The 24487-nt window shown below is 35.7% G+C and overlaps 1 protein-coding gene across 1 annotated transcript in view; it reads right to left on the bottom strand.

The window, feature by feature from the left end:
- The window catches only part of LOC120223926 (liprin-alpha-2-like), a gene marked incomplete at its 3' end in the record, with an annotated part of 359204 nt that overhangs the window by 73204 nt on the left and 261513 nt on the right, over positions 1-24487 (bottom strand). Inside the window, exon 5 of the mRNA XM_039222153.1 lies at positions 4126-4227. Within this exon, the coding sequence (XP_039078084.1) occupies positions 4126-4227 (102 nt within the window). The remainder of the gene's footprint in view (positions 1-4125; positions 4228-24487) is intronic.

Raw genomic sequence — 24487 nt, forward strand, 5'->3', positions numbered from 1 at the left:
GGGGGGCTTGGGTGGTTCAGTCAGCTGAGTGTCCATTCAACTTTTGATTTTGGCTCAGGTCATGGTCCCAGGGTGATGGGATTGAGCCCTGCATCCTGCTCCAATCTGAGCAGAGAGCCTGCTTAAGACTCTCTCTCTCTCTTTCTCTCTGTCTCTCCCCCCCCCTACTTATTGACCCCTCTCCTCTGCTCACTTGCTCTCTCTAAAATAAAAATAAATAAATAAAAATTAAAAAAATAAAAAAGAAATAACAAATTTTGTTTAATCATTTTCTACAATTATAGTGTAAAAATATGAAATAAAGCTTTTTGAATGTTTCTGTAAGTAATCTCTAAAGTTTTTGAAATTTCTACTTTTGCATGGTAATCAATAATATCAGAATGACTTTAATTGGATGTCCTGAATTTAATTACTTGAGGCAGCTGAATTTACTGATTACTTTGATTTCTTTCATTCATTCATATTTTTGAGCTGGGGACCAGGTGTTACTATAGTGACAAAATGATAAATGGCCACAACTTTCAGCTCTGACATCAAAATAAATACCTCATATTTATCAATTTGCACACAATTGATACAAAATAAATTACTGAACATCAGAATTGAACTATAAAAAAATGAACAAACTCTGCTTTTTTCATAAACACAACCCTTTGTATCACATGTGATTTGCAAGTGACATTAGGAATATGGTCTCTTAAATATACAGCCTGTGGTTAAGCTGAGAAGTAGATACCCTAGATGTGTCACTAATAAGCCATGTGGCCTGGGGCAAATTATTTATATGTTAGTTTTCCCATCAGTTAAATGGGGATAATGGGATTACTATAAGGATAAATTGAGTTAAATATACAAAACATTTAGAAAACAGTTCACATGTAATTAATGCTAGCTAGTATAATATGACCATCATTATTAATTGCTATATCCAATAAATCATTTTTTGAAATCCTTATGTTACTTCTGTATTCTAGTTGGAGAAGATATAACTCATTCATGTTATACAGTAGAGCCATTTTCTCATTTATTGTTTTGATGATACTCAAAATTAACACAAATATTCTATCTTCTTACGGGTGTTCTTTGTGAACTTTTCTTGTCTTTGTTTCTTATCTCAATTCATGAGTATATGATAACTCTTCAACATGGAGAGAAAATGGTATCAGAACACTGGAAATTGAGACACTCACTTCTACTTTAAACTTCCTTACAATATAACACCAAGAGCAAATTCTGTTGTTCTTTCTCCATGACTAATAAGTAGGTGTTTACAGCAGGAAAACAAAACAGAACAAAATAGAATATGTAGACATGTAGAAGGAGTGACTATTAGATAAAACTCTAAAAAGTATTATATTTTTACAAAATTAAGAGGGCATTATGGGGGAAGGGAGAAGATTAGTCCTGAATATTTTGAAGGGGGGAGAGTGATAGGTGATTATGTGACTTAGGAAGTTATTACATAATTGATCCTTTGCACAAAGAAGCTTCCATAAATCTTTTTTCCTTGGTTTAATCAACAACAAAAGTCCTCCAACACTACTGTTTTATGGAATGTAGAAAAAGTGGTTCCCAGCTTTATTCATGTTTTCAAAGTAAATATTATTCATGTTTAAAGTCATGTTTAAAATCAATGGCTTCAATTTCTATTACCCTAATGGAATTTAATATTTGTATCTTTCTCACTTTGATCCCTGGAGAGGTATTGCCATACTTCCTCTATCCTCCAAGGTTCCTTTGCAGGTGCACCAGCTGCAGGTACTCCTGGACCTCGTGGACTGTAATATGATGGATATTGTGTGGATGCTATTGCCTAGTTCTCTGAAATTAGTCACAATCGGGAAGGAATGATGCACTCACTCCATATTGCAATGGTTTTACTCTTAGGCAATGTCTTCTCTAAGCTATTGTAAATCTTGGCTTTTTTTTTTCATAGACCTAATTTGAGTAATTGTGCCAATGGTCTGTCTCATAGCCAAGGGCACAGGCTCTGAAGTTAGACTGCATTAGCTTTCAAACCCCTTCTCTTCTATTTATTCACTGTGTAAATTCTGGCAAATTATATGCCCTTTTCTGAGCAGTTACCTCCTCTGCAAAGTGGGGATAATTATAATGTGTCCTTCATAGGGCATTAAGAAGGAATAAAGGGCTATAGGGAGAAAAACTGTATAAAGAAGGGGCACCTGGGTGGCTCAGTAGGTTAAGCATCTGACTGTGGCTCAGGTCATGATCTCACAGTTCATAGGTATGAGCTCGGGGTCAGGCTCTGTGTTAACAGCTAGCTCACAGCCTGGAGTCTGTCTTCAGATTTTGTATCTCCCTCTCCTCTGACCCTCCCCTGATCATGCTCTCTCTCTCTCTCTCTCACACATAAATAAAAAATTTTTAAAAATTAAAAAAAAAAACTGTATACAGAAGAAATATACAGCTAAAAGAAGAGTTTCTGGCACATTTTAAATATGAGATTAGTTGAAAGTCTACCAAGAAGTTTGCATTTCCCACCATGTTCAGCTTCCGGATCCTACTTTTACATTTGGCTGTACTGTGCTACAGCAGGGAATGCAGCCTAAAGTATTAAAATGGAAAATAGTGAAATAGGGCAGAATAAATCTCATGGCAGAAATAAATTTTAAATTTGCATAAAAAATTGTAAGTTAAAAATCAAGGGTGAAAAAATAGAAAAATATTCATCTGACACCAGATAACATGATATAAACTGTCTTTGTTGTGTTCTTTGAGGCAGCCCATGTAACTGGCTCATCAAAGTCTTAACGAAAATCAATTCCTTGGGGGGGGGGGGGCTTGGTGGCTCAGTTAGTTTAAGTGTCCGAATTCAGCTCAGGTCATGATTTCACGGTTTGTGAGTTAGAGCCTGCATCAGGTTCTGTGCTGATGGCTCAGAACCTGGAGCCAGCTTCAGATTCTATGTCTCCTCTCCCTGCCTCTCCTCTGCTTACACTCTCTGTCTCAAAAATAAATAAACATTTAAAAATAATTTTAAAAAAAGAAAACCAATTCCTTGTGTGTATGCTGTGTGAATTATCTTTACCATAAAATAAGGCCCCCAAAGAATAAGGAGATAGAGTTTGATCATACAGCCATTATTCGTACAATGCATACTCATTAAAGGCACAGCTCACTGCTTGTGGAGGTATTATTTTTATGTTACTCTCTAAGACTAAGCATAAATTAATACACTATTAACTATACCTCGCTTTCTCATTTTATAGCACTCATCTGCTAGGTTGTAACACTGAAAATATTTTTCACCTATTTCATGTTCAAATTGAACATACATATCAATCCCACACACACACACACACACACACACACATCCACACAAAAGTGTTTTTAGTAAAGAAGCTGTTATTATTTGTAGGTAATCTGGTGATTTATATATTTTATGAAATTTAGTGACTTTTGCATAATAAAATACAGCATCTTTGAGCAAATTCTGGACTTTAACATCACAGGGCATAAAACTGAAAGAATATAGGAGTTTCCGAGAACAGAATATAGTAAACTCCATCAGCTTCATGAAATCAGAACATCAGAATGAGAAATCTCCTCAATCATCTTCTGAAATAGAAAAGGTATGCCTCTCTTAATTGAGAGAGTTCTGCTTCAGTGGTTTTACAAATTTTAACTTTTTTCCTTTTTTAAATAAATACTTTGCTGGAGTGAAGTGAGGACCAATGCCCAGCCACTCCCTCACATCACCCCACAATTGAAACTCATACCCTCTCAAGTCTCACGTCTCCTGCCTACCTCCATTCTCTGAGGTATTGGTCCCCTACTCCAATACAACAGTTTGAAAGTTTGAAACTCACTGTTGAAACCCAGCCCTTCTTTTTAAAGTCAAATAAAGCAAAGGACTGAAGGAATAAAAACATTTTCTAAGGCAACATAGTGATTTAGTAGTTGAGAATGTAATTTTGGTTTCCAGCCTTCCTGTCTTGAGTTTTATAGAATATTCTCCTTTATTTTAAAGAACAGACTATGAGTTAGTATTTGCTTAAAGTCTTCCTCAAGTTTTAAAATGTTTATATTTGTGTGAGTATACAGGAGATAAGGCACTGCATTGTATATGGAATTAATTCCAAGTAGAGGCAGTTTTATACTTACTCTTGTGTTGTTTCTTTCAGCTTTCAGTTCAGAAATTTCTTCTTCCTTTTCTAGAAGTTGTTCCCTACAGGCATTGAGTTCTTTTGTCAGTGCAGCAAATTCCTGAAAAGGGAATAAAAATATTTGAAGACATATTTCAGATATAAAAAGAAATGTTTTCCAGGAATAAAATAAACCAAAATATAAACTTCTGAATGTAAAAAATGAAAATAATGACTTCAATGACTGGAAGATTTTATATATATATATATATGAGATTATATATATATATACATATATATTGCTGTTATTAAAATAATTTGGTTCCAGGGTTCAGAAAATGCTAATCCATGATATTTAGCATTCATACTTTTTTATAATATGCTGCTTAGGTGAGTGTATAAAATATATTTCAAAATGTATCAGATATATCATATTGTAGTTAACATTAGTATGACAATATACTCATAATATATAGAGAATGATTTAAATTTGGCTAACTTTGTGAACAACTCCAAAAAATCTCACACTTTCATCCCTGTTCAGCAATGTTCAGAGTTCAATCATCAAAATACATACACAAAACAAAACAAAAACCATTACTAATACCAACAAAAATTCTACTAAATGTTATGATATATAGAGATTAAGATGTTCATTTATATGTTAACAAAATGAAGAAAGAGAATGTACCTCTTACAAAATGATAAATATCTATTAATAACATCATCCAGCAAATTATTAATTTATACATTATTCAGTTCTTCCCTCTGAAGCATAAGCTCCACATGAACTGGACTTTGTCTAGACTTCATTGTCACACTTTCAATGTCTAAGACATAGCAGGTACTCAGTTTTCATTTCAATAAAAAAAACTGACGGTTCTGGAGTAAGCCTCTCTCCGCATGACAAATGACACTTTGGAGGAATCTTCAATGGCTTCGCCAAAATGGGATCAGAGATCGTATGATCTGGGTATTTTTACCATGAGGCAGAGAGTTCAGACACAGTAAAGATTACTTAAAAATAAAACCGAGAAAATTTAATTATTTGGCTACTCCAACATGTAAGCAAATATTATTTTAAAATAATTTTGAAAGGTAGTAAACAGATCCATGTTATCATTACAATTATCATTAAGTTATTTAAAAGTGATTCGCAGTAATACAACTGAGAATTGTCAAACGTTTGTCAAATATTTAAATATTTGTGAAAATAGCTCTGTGCTAAGAAGTCACTGTCAGAGGATCTAACATAAAAATGAAAATCAGTTTTGGTTAACCTAACCTCTCTCAAGGCAAATATAGTCAAAAGTAAGTGAATATGATGATTACGCAAAGCTGGGAAAGGTTTAAGGTTTATATTTTTGCTTGTTTCAAACCACTTATTTTGCTGTTTCCCTCTGAGTGGCTTTAGCCCAAGTGGGTACTTCAAAGACCTCGGAGTGGTCTAAGTAGACTTAGAGCTTAGAATCAAGATGAAAGAGTTCACTGTTACACTTAGGCTAGCATTACATATAACTGTTTTCTCCCCTGATTGCTGCCTGCTTGAATGTTGTTGATAGTCTCTGAATATATTATTTAAGTGGAGAATGGAAATAAGCAACAAGTAGAAAATAATAAATATTTCCATAAAAAACAAAACTTTATAAGAACAGCATAATTGGGGTGCCTGAGTGGCTCAGTCAGTTAAGTGTTCAACTTTGTCTCAGATCATGATCTCGCAGTTCGTGAGTTCAACTCCCGTGTCAGGCTGTGCTGACAGCTGAGAGCCTGGAGCCTACTTTGGATTCTGTGTCTCCCTCTCTCTCTGACCCTCCCCTGCTCATGATCTGATTCTCTCTCTCTCTCTCAAAAATAAACCTTAAAAAATTATTTAAAAAAGCATAATTTTGATGGAGAAAAAAGAAAGTCACAATTCTATATTATATATTGCTAACGTATAGATATTTAAAAGTAATCTTTATGGATATTTCTAGACAAAACATAAATGAAACTTAAAAATAACTTCATATCAGTTTTAAAAAATATATATTTATCTTTCTAGAGATTTAGCTTCCTATGTACAGAAAGACAAAATATCAGAAAGAAGTATTTTAGAATTTTAACATGATATATTTCCAGGTGGTAAAAAAATAAGTAAGGTTTTTTGTTTTTCTTTTTTTGCTTCCTCCTATGTATTTTTATCATCAAAATCTCTACAATGAAGAAATGTGCTTTTATGATTAGAGAACAGAAAAAAACACAAATCTATAAATGTACTGAAAAAATCATGTATTCAAAACCAAGGACAGTAATTGGGTAAGATGTTATTGGTGATTGATGACTTTGGATTTATTTGTTATCATGGAACGTAATCTGAGCAAGCTCTTTGGTGACTCCAGGTATTAAGATTAATTTTAAATTTATTAACTTCCTAGCAAATTTCAGGCACTACTTTGACATTCCTTATTTCTTCTTGTTCTTTAAGTAACGAATCGGGTAGTCTCATTCCCATTTAAGGGCTGAGAGAACTGAAATACTAAGACTGAAATCCAAGTTCTTGAAGATCACAACGCATAGAAAGAGAGTTAGACTGTGAACATAGTTTTTCAGACCACCTGTCTAGTGCTTTTCCACTGTATCTCTTGACCCTAGCTGTTAGTCAGGCTTATATGATTCATATTTGAAGTGCATTTATCAGTATTTTCCCCTTATATGAATAATTAGATAACCATTACTTAAAATTATCCTTCTTACTTAGTCCAAAGGGAGTATGGGGAACTAGGAGGCCCAAGGCAAAGTATACCTTCCGTGTAGAGTAACAAGAATTTAACAAGCGCATCCTGGGATTGCAATAGATGCTGACACCTCATATAGAGTTAATCATCAAATGTTTTTATACTTTTCCTCTGACGTTTCCTCTGTACCAACTTCTCCATCCTTACTGTGAAAATGAACTGAGTTTTATATATCTTTTATGAGATAATAATGACACCAAAAATAATTAACATTGACTCAGCCTTTACAATATACCAGGTAATCTGCCAATCAATTTATATTATCTCATTAATCATAATATAACTCTGTAACAAAATGCTAGAATGTCACTAAATAAAAGTAAACATTCATATGCAATCCAGCAATCCCACTCCTTTGCATTTACCCAAAGGAGTAAAAAAATATGTTCACACAAAACTATGCACATAAATATTTACAAGAGCTTTATTTATAATTGCTAAAACTTTGAAAGCAACCAAGATGCTTTTCAATAGGTGAATGAATAAACTTTGGTACATTCAGACAATAGAATATTATTCAATTCTAAAAACAAATGAACTGGGGTGCCTGGGTGGCTCAGTTGGTTAAGCGTCCAACTTCGGCTCAGGTCATAATCTCGTGGTTCGAGGGTTCGAGCGCTGCATCGGGCTCTGTGCTGACAGCCAGCTCAGAGTCTGGAGACTGTTTCATATTCTGTGTCTCCCTCTCTCTCTCTCTGACCCCCCTGCTCGCTCGCTCTCTTTCTCTCTCTCTCTCAGAAATAAATAAAAACATTAAAAATTAAAAAAAAAAGAAATGAGCTATCAAGACAGGAAAAGACATGGAGGAAACTTAAATGCATGCTACTAAGTGAAAGAAGCCATTCTGAAAAGGCTATGTACTTATTGTATGTTTTCATATATGACAAAAGCGAAACTGTGGAGATCAGTGAATGGAAGGGGTTGGGGAAGAGGGATGAATAGATGGAGCCCAGAGGATTTTTAGGACAGTGATAATACTCTGTATGGAATAATGCTGAATACATGTCATTGTATATTTATCTAAACTCAGAATCCACAACACCAAGAGTGAACAATTACCAAAAGTAATGTAAACTGTGGACTTTGGGTGATAATGATGTCTTACTGTATGTTCATCAGTTGTAATAGATGTAGCATTTTGATGGCGGGTGGGGGAGGTGATAATAGGAGAGGCTGTTCATGTGTGGAGGCAGAGGGCACATGGGAAATCTCCATCACTTCCCCTAAATTTTGCTAGGAACCTAAACCTGCTCTAAGAATATGCAGTCTTAAAAACAAATCTCACCGAGGCCTAGTGATATTAAGAAATTTGCTCTATGTTAGAGAGTCAGTCAGTGGTATAGGTGATAACTTGTTTTTTCCTGCTGATCTAATTTGTTCTTCTTTCAGAATTTGGAAAAAATTTTCTTTCTCAGGCTCACAAAACTTCTCAGAGCTTCCTACTTTCAAACACACCAAATGTAAACAGACTTTAACTTTGAAAGTTCAAACACTCTAAAACATGGCCCTTTCATAATTAATTCACTTTGTCATTGAACAATAAGCAATTACCCTTTTGGGTAGGGGACATTTTGCTCTGCCCTGAGATTAGCATTTCATATGAATTATTTAATCTCTTCCTTAGTTTTTCAGATGAGGATGCTGAAGCTTATCATGGATGAATAACTCGCTCAAGGTCATACATCTACAAATAATCCACCCTGATTCCAAAACTCTTTAATTTCTGCAACACTGCTTTCTTTGGGCTGAAAATGAAAATTCATCGAATGTCTTAATAGTTCCAATTGATACAGGCTTATCACCCTTCTTATCCATTCACGCATACAACATTTATTGGGCACCGACTATATTTCAGACACACTCCTAGGTGCAGAAGATATAGAGATAACATTGTGGCTGCGCTTGACCTCATAGGTCTTTCAGAATTCACATCTGAGGGACATTAGGGATTTTCATCACTCAAAACCCATCACTAAAGTTATACACACTTATTAATGTTAGTCTTCGTTCTTAGAGACATTATTGATTTACAGGTGACTCTGAACCTGTAAAGTTTCCTTCTTCGAAGGTCTGTCTTCTGCATCAAACACAGATTTTTCTTTCTTTTTTCTGTTTCACCTTTCCATTTCCTCATCTCTCCTTTTCTATTTCTTTCTTTCACATACAATCTCTTAAACATGCTCTTCCTATACTCCTTATATTTCCTTACACTCTTCCATATCCTCCCTGCTTAATTTATTTTTAAATTAGCAGTATGCATTGCTTTTTTAATATAATTTATTGTCAAATTGGCTTCCATACAACACCCAGTGCTCATCTCAACAAGTGCCCTCCTCCATTCCCATCACCCATTTTCCCCTCTCCTCCACCCCCCATCAACTCTCAGTTTGTTCTCTGTGTTTAAGAGTTTCTTGTGGTTTGCCTCCCTCTCTCTCTGTTTGTAACTTTTACCCCCATCCACTCCTCCAGAAGTATGCACTGTTAATGTTCTACAGTACCTTGTCCAAAATCGATCAATGCATTTACTAAATTGTTTTTAAAATAATTGAATTATGTGGTCATCTCCTGTAAGTAACAGTATGATCCTTCAATAAATACAAGGTTGTTATCTTGTTTATTTTTATATTTTTAGGATTTGGCATAGTTCCAGAGAAATTATACACACTGACTCTTTGCTTTTAGAATAATTGGATCACTTTTGCTAATTTTTTTGACTATAATAGCAAAACAACTTTTAAAGGAACTGAGTGAGATCTTTAGGATCTGCACAACATATAACATATACTATATCCTTTTTACTTTGTAGCAGTTGTTTGGCTACAGTTGAAATATTATGCTGTAGACATTTTTAATGTTTAATGCCTCTCTGAGAGAGACAGAGACACAGCTCAAGCAGGGGAGGAACAAAAGAGAGAGAGACACAGAATCCAAAGCAGGCTCCAGGCTCTGAGCTGTGTGCACAGAGCCCAACATGGGGCTCAAACTCAGGAACTGTGAGATCATACCTGAGCAGAAGTCAGACACCCAATCGACTGAGTCACCCAGGCACCCCTCTTCATTGATTACATTATATTGTATTATTCGTTCTTAGAAAAAAATAGATATTTAATCCATATTACTTCTCTAGTCTATTGTTTCCCAAACTATAGTCTATAGAACTGTATTTCTATAAGATTCTGAGAAAAAAAATCCATAGTCAAATGAATTTAGGAAATGATGTATGTTATATACATATTTGCTATTGGAACTACACTATGGGCATCAGATATTAGAGATTCTGATGAAAGTTTGTTTTGTGGCCAAGAATTGGGAACAACCTGGATTTAAACCTATAGAAAATGGGTGAATTAAATATAGTAAATGTACATGATGCAATACTGTACAAAGGGCAGGATAAATAGGCTACATCTTTGTATAGCAACATGGAACAATTTCAAAAATATAATTTTGAGTGAAAAAGGTGAGAAACAGAACACAATGTTTAACAGAGTATTTTCAGAAGCTGAGGACAGCAAAGATAAATGTTAGAAGAAAACTTCATTCACACTTCACTGTTTCTGAATTCAAAGGAGTCTATAGGAAGAGCTCAGTTTGCTTTGAGTCACTGAGACGAGACTAGTAGATTCGTTACCAACCTTAGGCCATTTTCAACAACCTTTAAGACCAATCATTTGGTTTCCCACCCATAGTCTGCCAAAATTCCTACTTTTCCCCAGGACCAAAATGACTTTCTTTACTCTGTTTCTTGTAATTTTAAAGAGCGGTCAGGACACAAAGTGCCATGTAAGTACCCTCAAACCAAAGGGAATGTACTGTTCTTTCTTAACACATACTCATGCATCTAATACACACACACAAACTCACATACACATTTCTACGAGCATTCCCTATATACTGACACTATGCTAAATGCTAGGTAGATGACAATAAAGAAAGCAAGTTAAAATGTAACTTCTCCCCAGTAAAAAATGGGAGAAAATATTTGCAAATGACATACTTGATAATGGGTTAGTGTCCAAAATATATAAAGAACTGATAAAACTCAACACCCAAAAGACAAGCAATCCAATTGAAATGGGCAGAAGATGTAAACAGACATTTCTCCAAAGAAGACGTACAGATGCTCAACATCACTTGTCATCAAGGAAACACAAATCAAAACCACAATGAGATATCCTCACACCTGTCAGAATGGCTAAAATTAAAAAGTCAAGAAAAACAAATGTTGGTGAGAATGTGGAGAAAAAGGAACCCTTGTGCTATTGGCGGGAAAGCAAACTGGTGCAGCTCCTTTTTTGAGTTCCTCAAAAAATCAAAAATAGAACTATCCTACAATCCAGTATCACACTACTGGGTATTCACCCAGAGAATACAAAAACACTAATTTGAAGTGTTATATGCATTGCTATGTTTACTGCAGCATTATTTACAAAGTCAAACTATGGAAGGAGCCAAGTGTTCATTGATAGATGAATGGAAAAGAAGTTGTGGTAGATATAGATATAGATATAAAACACAGCCATAAAAAAGAATGAACTCTTCCCATTTGCAACAACATGGGTGGTGCTGGAAAGTATAATGCTAACCAAAAGAAGCCAATTAGAGAAAGACAAGTACCATATGATTTGACTCACATGTGGAATTTAAGAAACAAAACAGTGAACAAAGGGAAAAAAAAGAGTGACCAACCAAAATACAGACTCTTAATTATAGAGAACAAACCAGACGGTTACCAGAGGGCAGATGGGGGTGGAGGGATAGGTGAAATAGATGAAGAGGATTAAGACTACACTTAGCTTCATGAGCACTGAGTAATATATGCAACTGTGGAATCACTATATTGTACCCTTGAAACTAATGTAACACTGTGAGTTAAAGGTATTGGAATTTAAATAAATAAATAAAGCAAGCCAGGTATGTAACTGTAAAAAAATATGTTTTTTTCTGTTACACACACACACAAACACACACTCTCACACACACAGAGAGAGAGAGAGAGGATTTTTTACTTGTTAGTTTCTTGAAAAATTGGAAGTATCATTTCTTATACAAAAACACAAGTCATCTAATCTCTGTATACCCCTAATCATAATTTATAAGTCTCATAAACTGTAGAAATGTAAGGTAGTCTATTTCAGCTGAGTTGCTAGTCATACCTTATTTCTCCTCTGCCCACATCATCTTCTTAAGCTGTTATTTCTTGAGCACTTTATTATAGGCTTGGGATGTTCTTAGGAACTTTAAATCTGTTATATCATCTATTCATCAAGGCAGTCTTATTCTTCCCAGAACACAGATGAGAACTTGATTAAAAGAGATTAACTAACTCTAGCAAGGTCTATGCTAGTATATGGCAAAGCCCAGACCTGTCAGATTCCCAGAGCAGAGGTAACCGGCCTTTGTATCTTAAAAGTGGTTGTGCCTGTGCTTGCTGGCATCAGAGCTAAGAATGAACTTGAGAAATTCAAGTGTCTGAGCTGCTAATATTTGAAATAATAGCCTTTAGGTCAGTGAGTTGTTCTCAACTAGTTTCATACAAAGAAGCTTCTCTTGTTTTGGTTCCTGTATGTGTTTTCTCAAAGCGAAAACTACAAGGGCAAATACAGATTCGCTCAGTTCTTATGTCTAATTATGTTCTATAGGAGTAACCTGGAGAGAAGAGTGTTTAGATCAGAACTTCCTCTAGCCTTCATTCCTCTTCCTTTCTCTTCATGCCTCTTTTCACCTGGTAAATCCTCACAACCTATTAGGCTGTCTATCTTCAGAGAGATATAGAAATTTCTGCTTTCGTACTTGTTCATTTTAAAGTGCATTTTCTGTTATTTAATATTAAACGTAGGACTAAAATAGACCACTAACTTCCATGATTCATTTCAGGACGGTGTGTTTACTCGAGGGCTTTATTTGGGAAAAATCTATCCAACTAAATGAAAGGCCTTGATTTAATAGGTGAATTCTCACCTAAAAAAGCAGGTTAGGAGAAGCTATGTGACAAGGAAATTGTCACATAGGGAAATTCAACCTTTTAATTTCAAGTCATTGACACCAGGCAGCAGTCTCCAGAGTAATCTCTGACAATCCATTCATCATAATTACAATTTTAACCCTCTTTACCTTCCAATTAAACCTGCATTCTCTACTCTTGGGCGCCACTTAATTAATTAACTGGCAATGGCCTTATTTCTGCAGTATATCTGAGTATGTACCGGCTGAAGAAGCCTAAGTGCAAAGGAGTCTAAGAGAAAAGAGAAAAAATAAAGGGTGAGCTGGAATTCAGCTTCACTAAGCACCACCAACAACCTCACCAACCACAAAAAAAGCATCTTTTAAGTTTATTCTCCATCCATCTAACATTTGTGCAAATCAAAAATAGCTCTGAGGAAAGCATATGGCACGGATGCATGCTGATTTGACCATCTAGCATTTAAATTAGACAAAATTAACGACTTCAAAATGTTTTTATAATGACTTCCTTAGGCCCTATCTCCAATTTACTATATTTTGGTGTCTCCTCTTCTGAAAATTGAAAATTCTTCTAGCAAATTTATTTGTAATACTCAGTGGAAAGCTTTGGATTTTAAATCTACATTTCTTTGGATATAACTGCACATAAGTTTACATGTTATAAAGATACATATTTCCTTCCCTGCACCATAGGACATATTTTCTAGAACAAATTAATAGCAGAAATATTACATTGAAGATATCAAAGCAAAAAACCAAAAAGTGTCAATGGAGTCTTTACATTATATATATAGAGAGAGAGGGAAAGAGAGACACAGAAAGAGAGGGAGAGAGTCTATAGATTTTCAGTTTGAAAATAAAAAAGCATTTGTTTTATAGAAATTTATATCCCATCTCTCTTTCTCTCTCCCCCTACCGTATGTATATATACACATATTTTGCTATTATTGCCATGTTATGTTATGCAATCAAATGCAGTGTTAATGACCTCTGGTCTCTAACTGCCTCCTAGACTTGCATGAGCTCAGGAAAAGCTGTCACCCAAAATTACTGTGCGGAACAGCCATGTCTCATGGTCAGCCTTGGGCTAGATAGCTTAAAGGTAGACTCGACTGCATAACTAATATAATTTGACAGGCACAACTGGACTCTCAGAGGTTTCACAGAAATTGTTGAATAAGGCTGCCCAATTTAAAAGGAAAATGAGATTTAAACTCCATGCAAATAATATTTTGTGCCCCCTTGATTTTTACCTGTCCATATTCCAACAAGAGAATGGTGTTGTCTTTTCCTTAAATCTGCATAGTAGAAAATTATGTTAATGTATTATGGTGACCTGAGAGATGTGAGTCTGTTTAAAATCAAGCACGCTGCAAGAGTCATTTTACGGTAGATGTAGACACAGGTACCAGTTAACTTTTTTTTTCAAAACTCTTCCAGTCAAGGAAACTGGCATCATCTAAAAAGTGGATGTTTATTGAAATCAAGCATAGGTGCTCAGGCAGGCTTGTGCTGTCTGATCATGAAGCCATATTCTCATCAAACCTCACTTACTACATTTCCACCGAAATGTTCCCATCTTCTATTCTATCTCTGCTCTGCTTTCTACGCTTTGTCAGTCTGTGTATAGAACTGTCCCTGGTATCAGATGCTCTTTAAAAGCAGCTGTTAGAAATGATTCAGTTTTGCTGTTGAATCCCAGAGGACAGGCAATGCTATCGTAGATTGGTTGGGCACATATTTAGAGGGAAGCACAGTTTTCAGTTTCCCCAAAATTAACTATTCTGTGCATTATGATTTCTGTGGACCTTAGGTACTTTTGCCTTTGTGGGGCCCTTCGTTGGGGTTAAAAGCTGTATTTTATGATTGTTTTGATATAAAGATTAATATAATCTAGACTGGACAATATTCATTTTTCCTTTTAATTTTAAAAGTAACTGCAACATTTGCATGTGCCCCTAAGAAAACGTGAATCTTAAGCAGTGCTTTTACATTGCCTAATGGGTAAATTGGCATTATACTCTGCCTACTCCTAGAAGTCATATGTGGCTTTCAGAGTGAAACAGAGCTAGGTTCATATCTGAGCCAATAATAGTGAATTTTTTAAGCCACAGTGGTCTCTCTAGGAAATGTAGGTAACAGTGTTTTCTTATTTGATGAGTGTTGGTAAAAATGAGCTCATTAGTCCATATAATCCAGCGGTTGTGTTCCTTCATATTTATCCAAAGGAACTGAAAATGTAGGTCTGCAAAAATCCTGACACGTGGATGTTTACACTAGCTTCACTCATAACTGCCAAAACCTGGAAGCAACCAAGGTGTCCTTCAATAGGTGAATGGATAAATAAATTGTGGTTCATCCAGACAATGGACTATTACTCAGTGGTAAACAGAAATGAGCTACTGAGCCATGAAACAACAAAGAGGAGCTTGAAATACATATTATTAAGTGAAAGGAAGCCATTCTGAACAGGTTATATACTGCATGATTCCAGCTATATGATATGCTGGAAAAGTTTAAACTATGAAGACATTAAAAAAACAAAACAAAAAAGAGCAGTTGCCAGGGGGTGAGTCAGAAGGCATTTGGGATGAATAGACAGCGTACAGAGGATCTTTAGGGCATGAAAATAACCTGTATTGTAATATAATGATAGATAGCATGTCATTATACATTCATCCAAATCTATAGAATATACTACACCAAGAGTGAACTGTAATGTAAATTATGGACTTGGATGATACCGATGTATCAATGTAGATTCATCAACTGTAGAAAATTGTTGATGATGGAGGTGTCTATGCATGTGTTGGAGATACCTAGCAAATCTATGTACCTCTCTCTCAATTTTTCTGTGAATCCAAAACTGCCTTACAAAAATAAAATCTTAAAGTAAATAAATGAATAAAATAATGAGATCAGTAATATAAATGTGACTACCATAGGTCCTGGTTACGATAAATGTCCAATTAATGATATACATTCTGTAAGTTTTGAGTTATGTGTAGTTATCCTACATACACTTTAATTTTCTTCTAAGACCTTGTTTTCCATATTAGGATATTATATTTAATTATATGCTTTAAAAAATCATGGATTTTTTTTCCCATTCATGGCAACTGAAATGCAACTCAAGAGTCACATAACTGACTTCAATAAATCAGTTAAATAAATTTCAGTGAGATTCTTATTCCCCCCACACACATGTACTTTTCTTTTGGAAGATCCTAATAATAAATCAGGGACAGCAGGAATGCTCTCAAGAGGAACAATATAGAGAGGATCCCATTGTATTATTAGTGGAATTGCATGGTAAAAATTGATAGACATTAATGTGACAGAGTAAAAAATTTTGTAGGAGAAAATGCTTTGTTGTGCCTGTTTGCTCCTCTGCATCTAGTATATTCTTTCTCTTTCATTAATTCGGATTATATTACCAAAACACATCAGATAACACTCTCTGTTCTCTTATGCACAATATTAATGTCTATAAAGATAGAAACTGTGAGGACATTCTCTGGACATCATAAAACTGTTCTTAAAAGCCTCCTAAAATGCATGTGACCTTATCTGCTCTGATGCCCTGCACACCTCACTGTATCTTTTGGTTCTCCCCTGGGGCTTACACAACTCTTAAGATGTGAAATTACAAATGTGAAATTACAGGGTAATACATACTTGAGGGGCTTTCCGTGGACCCCTGTGTCGGTTGCCATGAGATGTCTGAGAGCAGCCCAGCTGCCCACAGGTCTGGCTGGAACCCAGGGTTACAGCCTAAAGCCTTTTATAGACTGCCTGACTCAGGGGTGTGGGATGGACCACACTGAATGAAGATCCCTTCCTCTTGGGTTTTGGCTCTAAGTCTGACTGGCTTTCCAAATCCTATCTTTGAGTTGCTTCTCTAACTTGCAAATCCTGTTGTCCCTCTGCATCTTATTACTGAAATTACAAGGACAGACACACTCAATGGCCTAGAACCACGACTGAAAGTTTACACACTCCAGGAATCCTTTTACTTTAAACCTGTTCCGGCTCCCTCTTGTACTTTTCCCCAAACAGAAATAGCCCTTGGGCCCTGGTTTTATTGTATCAGATATATGAAAAAAGAACCAAGCCTTTTAGTTCTGTAACCCCATTAATGAGCTTGTCCTTGGGCTTGACTCATTTTATGGAAAGAGAAGGAATGAATCTTTTATCCAAGCCAATGTCCAAAAGATATTGTTGCTTATTTGATGCTTGACAATAATTTGAAAATTTATTAAAACTCAACATTCTAAGCACCTTAGTAAAATCACCTGGCCCAGTAAGCATCATAGCTAAAGCATGTCAGGGCTGAGTCATTGCCAACCGACAACCCTGTTGGCAGGAAAAGCCAATTTTCAACAGCTCTAACAGTGTAAAGCAGGAGGCATGTTTGACAAGATGCTGCGTATTAATTTAAAAGGCTTTAGCATCTGGTTAGGTAACACCTGCTGTGGCGAACACTCCCAGGCACACAAAATAGCATTCAAGCTGAATATTTAAATCTCCCCACAGAGCCCAACAAAGCTCCAACTCTAAAGAAAACAAAACTAAATCATGTCTCTAGTCAACAGAGTTATAATTATATAGCCAAAAATATTTGGGCTATGACATTGTTTGCTCTCCATCGAGTTAAAATGCTCTAGTGGGTGCTCTAGAAGTTATAAAGGATATTAAAACATATTGTCCTTCTTTGGAGACTTTTACTGTATGCAGCATTTAGAAGAACACAGCTCAGAGAATAATACTTTGTGTCCTATTATGTTGTATTAACATAAAAGTAGGCAGAATTTGTCAGTGAGAAGGGGGAGGGGATGGCAGCATAAAAACAGAGGAAAACAAGCCACAGAAAAGAAAGAGCTGGCAAGGATCTTCTAAGCATACTGCCTCTGAAAGGGAGTCAAGGCTCAGGGGTTAGAGTCATGTGAGAATAAGGGTAAAGACAAGCATATGTGTGTTCTGGAATTATCAGGACACACTCACATGACATGGTGCCATTAAATGTTCAAATCATGTAACATGCTCTGAGCCCACGGCCACCAAGAAATAGTCTTAGACTAACTGAGTTTTCTGTGCAGTTTCCTGCAGAGAAGAGACTTGCCCTTGTTGGCCTAGTGTGGAGACCAGGTCTGCTTGACGATTCTATTTCTTACTGCATGTTGATTAATTAACACTTTGATCATTTCTTTATTGACCCCATAAAATATTACTGAATGCCTAATATGGAGGAGGTCCTGCAATCATTTCAGACCTTATAATGTGTCCAGCAGAGAAAAAGACATAGTAAATAAAGGTAGATGAAGCAAGTACAAGACAATGTGAGAAATGCTGTATTAGGGGGTGAATCCAGGTGCTCAGCATCCACAGCCACACATCAACCACACCCTGCAGGAAGTATGGTATGGAGGGAACATCTGAGATGATATGTGAAAAATGAGTAAGAATTAGGCAGGCAAAATGTATGTTGAGTAAAATATTTTCCAGATCAAAAAAACACCATGAACAACTTCATAAAGCCAAAGCAAACAAAGAAACAAAACACTTAAGTACATGAAAACTGTAATACTCTTGGAACAAACCATAGGGTTAAACCATAGTCTTGGACTAGGCAATGGTTTCTGAGAGAGGACACTAAAAGCTCAAGCAACAAAAGAAAAATGGATAAAATGGGTACCATTTGCTATGGCCTGACCTGTGTCCCCCCAAATTCATATTTAAGTCCTATTCCCCAATGTGATCATATCTGGAAATGGGAACTTTGGGAAATAATTAAGTTGAGATGAGGTGAAGTAGAGGGTGAGCATCTCAGGATGAGATTTCTGCCCTTATATGCAGAGGAAGAGACACCAGAGCTCTCTCTCTAGGATGTGAGGACACAGAAAGCAGCATTGTGCAAGTCAGGAAGAGAACGTAAACTATGCTGGCATCCTGAACTCAGATTTCCAGCCTCCAGAACTGTGAGAAATAAATTAGTTTCAGCTCAAGCTGACATCATCAAAATTTTGACACCATAAAAAGGAATAACTTTTGCACTGCAAATGAAGTCATCCAGAAAATGGAAAGATAACCCACAGAATGAGAGATTTTTTTTTTGTAAATCATATATGTTATAATAAGAACTTGTTTCTAGAATATCTAGATAACTGTTACAACTCAATAACAAACAACAAATAACACAATTAAAGAATGAGAAAAAGGCTGAATAGACAGTTCCCCAAAGATCTACAAATGGCCAGTGAGCAAATGAAAAGATATTCAACATCATTAGCCATCAGAGAAATACAAATTAAAACCACAACGGGATGCCACTTCACGCCCACTAGGATGGCTGTAATCAAAAAGATAAATAATAACAAGTGTTGGCAAGAATGTGGAGAAGCCTCAAACACTGCTAGTTGAAATGTAAAATGGTACAGCTGCTTTGAAGAAACAGGCTGGCAGTGTCTCAAGTGGTAGAACATAGTTACCATATGATTCAGCAATTTCTCTACTAAAGATACACTCAAGAAAATGAAAAACATATGTCCACACAGAAACTTAAACATGGATGTTCATAGCAGCATTATTCATTATAGTAAAAAGTGGAAACAACCCAAAAGTCCAACAGTTGAAGAATGGATGTGGAAAATGTAATATATCATAAAATGTAATATTATACAGAAATAAAAAGAATCCTGATACATGCTATAACATGAATACTCCTTGAAAATGTTATTCTAAATTAAAGAAGTCAGCCCCAAGGGACCATGCACTGTATAATTCAATTAACATGAAATGTTCAAAACAGGAAAATATATAGAAACCAGGCAGTAAGGTGACTGGGGAGGGTGATCATTAAGAAAGGCAGGATTTCTTTTGGAGGTAATGAAAATGTTCTAAAATTGATTGGGGAGACGGATGCTCAACTCTGTGAATCTAGCAAAAGCCAATGAATTGTACTTTAAGTGGGTTAATTACAATTCATATCACATTTCTTGTGCTTCACTTTATTGCACTTCACAGAAGATTGTGTTTTTTACAAATTGAAGGCCTGTGGTAACTCTGAGTGAGTTAGTGCCACTTTTCAAAAAGCATTTTGTCACTTTGTATCTCTGTGTCACGTTTTGGCAATTCTCCCAAAATTTCAAACTTTTTCATTATTATTATATTTGTTATAGTGATCTATGATCAGTGATTATGACTCCCTGAAAGCTCAGCTGATGGTTAGTATTTTTTACCCATAAAGTATTTTTTTTAATAGTTTATTGTCAAATTAGTTTCTACATAACACTCAGTGCTCATCCCCACGAGTGCCCTCCTCCACTCCATCCCCCCCTCCCCCCCACATCCATCAGTCCTCAGTTTTTGTCAGCATTCAGGAGTCTCTCATGGTTTGCCTCTCTCCCTTTCCCCCACCATTTCCCCCCTTCTTCTCCCCCTTGTTCCTCCGTCAAGTTCCTCCTAATCCTCCTATACGTGCAAACATATGATATTTGTCCTTCTCTGCCTGACTTATTTTGCTCAGCATAACACCCTCAAGGTCCATCCATGTTGCTACACATGGCCAGATTTCATTGTTTCTCATTGTCATGTAGCAGCACTCTCAACAATAGCTAAAACATGGAAAGAGCCTATAAAGTATTTTAAATTAAGGTATGTACACTGTTTTCTTATGGAAATCATGTGGAAATGTTGGGGTTCAGAGCGAATGGTCAAGAAAGAGTTCTTGAGATATTTTTGGTGCAAAAAGTTCATTTTATTCATGCACCAGGACAGGACTTGTCGGCAAAAAAAGCTCCACTGGAGGTTGACTGGTGACTGATTATATAGTTTCTCTCTCTCTTTTTTTTTTTTTAGTTTTTTTTTTTTTTTAATGTTTATGTTTAAGAGAGAGGGCCAGTGGGAGAGAGACAGAGAGGGAGACAGAGATAGAGAATTCCAAGCAGGCTGTGCACTGTCAGCGCAGAGTCCAACATGGGGTTTGAACCCATAAATCATGAGATCATGACCTGAGCCCAAATCAAGAGCCAGGTACTTAACCGACTGAGCCACCCAGGTGCTCAGATTATATACTTTCAAGTTGGGAGAGGGCTAGGGATAGAATAAGTCTCTAAGGAATTTGGGAAACAAGGTCTCTAGGACCTTGGGGGACTAACTATTGTTAGAAAAAAGTCATTACTGTCTAATACAGCTTTACTCATGAGACCCTTCATATATATATATATATGCCATATGCCTGAAGGATGATTGCTAACATATATCTTGGGGGGTGGGGGATAGAGATAAAGGAAGTTTCCAAAGGAATTTCTGTAAGTTAAAGTAGACACACAAGATCCTGGAGGTCTGGATAATGTTAAGCTAAGATTGCCTCTTGCCCTTAGCAAAGTATTAACATCAAGGCTGCTGAATTCTTAGAGGAAGGTCACTCTGCCTGTTTCAAGGATTTGTTAATGGGCTGTAAGAAGCAAGGACATTTAATTTTTTCTTTTCCCTTTTTTTCCCATATTAATGTACATTACATTATAGTGCAAACAGGATGTTGATATGAACGGGCAAATGAAAAAAACTTCATTTGACTCACTTTATTGCGATATTCGCTTAATTGTAAGTGGACTGGAACCAAACTCACAGTATCTCCAAGTTATGCCTGTAAATGGTATGTGAATGATGTTTCAATAAGACGTTTTACAAAGTAGCAGTTCAGTTTGGCAGCAGTGGAGTTTAGCTATGCTTGCTATTTGTTTTGGTCTTTGATGAAGAAAATGGGAGCAACAGAAGGGATTTAAGCAGGTAAATGACATTATTAAATTCATCTTCCTTCATAGGAGTTTATCTGCCACTCACAGACATTGATAAAAAAGAAAACAACACACAAATTTCTAGACTTTCCCAGTGAAGGGCCAGATCCTTGTCCTTGCTACATTTATTAAGGTAATAACATTGTGGCACCCTCTTTTTAATAACCATTCAGTCTTCTTCTGGACACCTAATTCTTTCCATTTCAAAAGCACCTGCTTATTGTTGTTATTTGAAAATTTTCCATCCCTATCCTTTTGATCATCTTGGTATCCTTTCCCCAGCAACAAAAGATATTAAAAACAACATTTTACATAAGAAATATGCCATTGTTCCTTCTTTTCCCAGGGGACTTACTCTAATATCTAAATCTTTCTGGTCAGTAGAAGCAAAAAGGATCTCAGAATACTGCTTCCTTGGGAAGCATTTTGTAAGATACATTTTTCAAGAAGAACATACATGGAAAATCACTTACCTATATTCTTAACCTTTTCAACTGCTCATAAGAAATCTTTGGCAAAGACAGACAAAATTAAGAAAAATTCTTGACTTACCTTACATATCTTCTATATTGATATTTACTAAGTTATGAAATAAGTCCCATCAATTGCTACATAAATATACAGTAGATAAAATTGCATTTGGATAGTGAAATCTACAAGCAGCTACATAATTTATTATTACTATCTTACACCATCTTTCTATACCTATACTATACTATACAAACATACTAACAAATATATTATACTATATATAACAAATATATACTATACTCACTAACTCTATACTAACAAATATATTGATATTTCTATATCAAATAAGCAGCCTGAGTATTGACACTATCCTCCCTTGCCTGAGACTACTTTAAATAATCACTATTTCTTTGAACAGCCTCATGATATTCTTCTTGATGCAACTTTAAGCAGAAGCTATTTACTAACCCAGACTGGTAACCAAGATGATGAATCCTATTTGCCATTCTGTTCTGGAATATACTTTTATTTTTATACCTTCAAAAAAAAAAATAAATAAAGGGGCACCTGGGTGGCTCAGTCGGTTAAGCGTCCGACTTCAGCTCAGGTCATGATCTCACGGTTCGAGGGTTCGAGCCCCACATCAGGCTCTGTGTTGACAGCTAGCTCAGAACCTGGAGCCTGTTTCAGATTCTGTATCTCCCTCTCTCTCTCTGACCCTGTTCATGCTGTCCCTCTCTCTCTCTCTCTCTCAGAAATAAATAAAACATTAAAAAAATAATAAAGTGTTTAAATTAATCCAAGTTAGAAGCTTCTCTTACAGAAAGTTCTTCAACGGCAGAACAATGACTTAGATTATCATCATTTGCTTACATTATAAATTATGCAGAAAAATCAACATGGAAAAGCTATTTTATTTGACTGAGTGTCCATAATACTCCTTACTTGTTTTTTGTTTTGTTTTGTTTTTCTTTAAGTTAATGTTGCTTGAGAGAGTGAAAAATAGCTATGAGCCAAAGTATATATTCAGATGTTATTTCTTCCCAATTTTATTTTTTTGGTGTTAAAATAGTTTATTTAATAATATACTTTAAGAAAAAGAACATATTCTATGAGTGAGAATTTTACACAGGAAGAAGTCAGAGGAGTTATAACTTTTGGGGAAAAATATTATTAGCACTTCCATGTTGAGTTTTTATATTTTTTAAACAATCCCACACTTGTAAATATATACTCGCACCCAATCCAACTGTGTAATAGTTTAATTGCTCTGAAATATACTGTCTTCTGATTATGTTCTTAAAAATCCTGCATATGGGGTGTCTGGGTGGCTCAGTCATTTGAGCATCCGATTCTTAATTTCAATTCAGGTGATGATCACAGGATCATGAGATCGAGCCCTGAATGGGGCTCCATGCTAAGCATGGAGCTTAAGATTCTCTCTCTCTCTCTTTCTCTCTCTCTCTTTCTCTGTTCCTCTGCCCCTCTCTCTCCCTCTCTCTTTCTCTCTCCCTCATTTCCTCATTCTCTAAAATATAAAATAAATAAAAATAAAAAATAAAAACCCTGTATCTATTCTGCACAAGTAAGCAAAACTCACTTAGTGTTTCTAAGCCTCTGCTTCCAGTGTATTAAAAAAAGCCTTCTAATTCTTTGTAAATTTGCTAATTTTGCTCTATTACTTTGAATAGATCACTCTTAGAATTTGTGTGGTTGTACATAGAGAAGGGAGACCCTGACTGAAGAATTTTGACAGATGCTGAAATGTAAGTAGTTCAGAACACAATGATACATAAAGCATAAAAATAAAATGGTCTTTTAAAATTAATGAGAATATTAGGAGAGTTATCTCTCATTTTAAATTACACATGCCACTCTTCGTTTGACTTTGGTTAATCTAGAATCTAAATCTTCAGATCCCAGTAAGACAGAAACTAGAAGCTTTAATTCTAATCCAGTATAAAACTCTCCTCTTCTAGATGGTAAATGATGAGGGCCAGCACTAAGACTTCCTTGCCTCTGCAATATAGTAGGCTCCTCACACTGGACCTGTCATAGAAATCACATTTGTTAAATACAAACAACGGTAAGGTGTTCATATTTAGTAATGGCAACTTTAATGCAAGTTAATAAGCATTTTTAAGAAAAAAAAAGAACTAAAATTTTGTTTCTGATAAAGCTATTGAGGAATAAATTTTAAAATATGGTATACTAGTTTCATTCTTTTTATTTTATTTTATTTTTAAATGTTATTTATTATTTTGAGAGATAGAGAGGAAGCAGGGGAGGGGCAGAGAGAGAGGGAGACGGAGAACCCCAAGCAGATTCTGCATTGCCAGAGTGAAGCCCTACATGCAGCTCAAACCCATGA

The sequence above is a fragment of the Hyaena hyaena genome, unplaced genomic scaffold, assembly GCF_003009895.1.
Source record: "Hyaena hyaena isolate Hyena2069 unplaced genomic scaffold, ASM300989v1 scaffold_1079, whole genome shotgun sequence".
Lineage (NCBI taxonomy): Eukaryota > Metazoa > Chordata > Mammalia > Carnivora > Hyaenidae > Hyaena > Hyaena hyaena.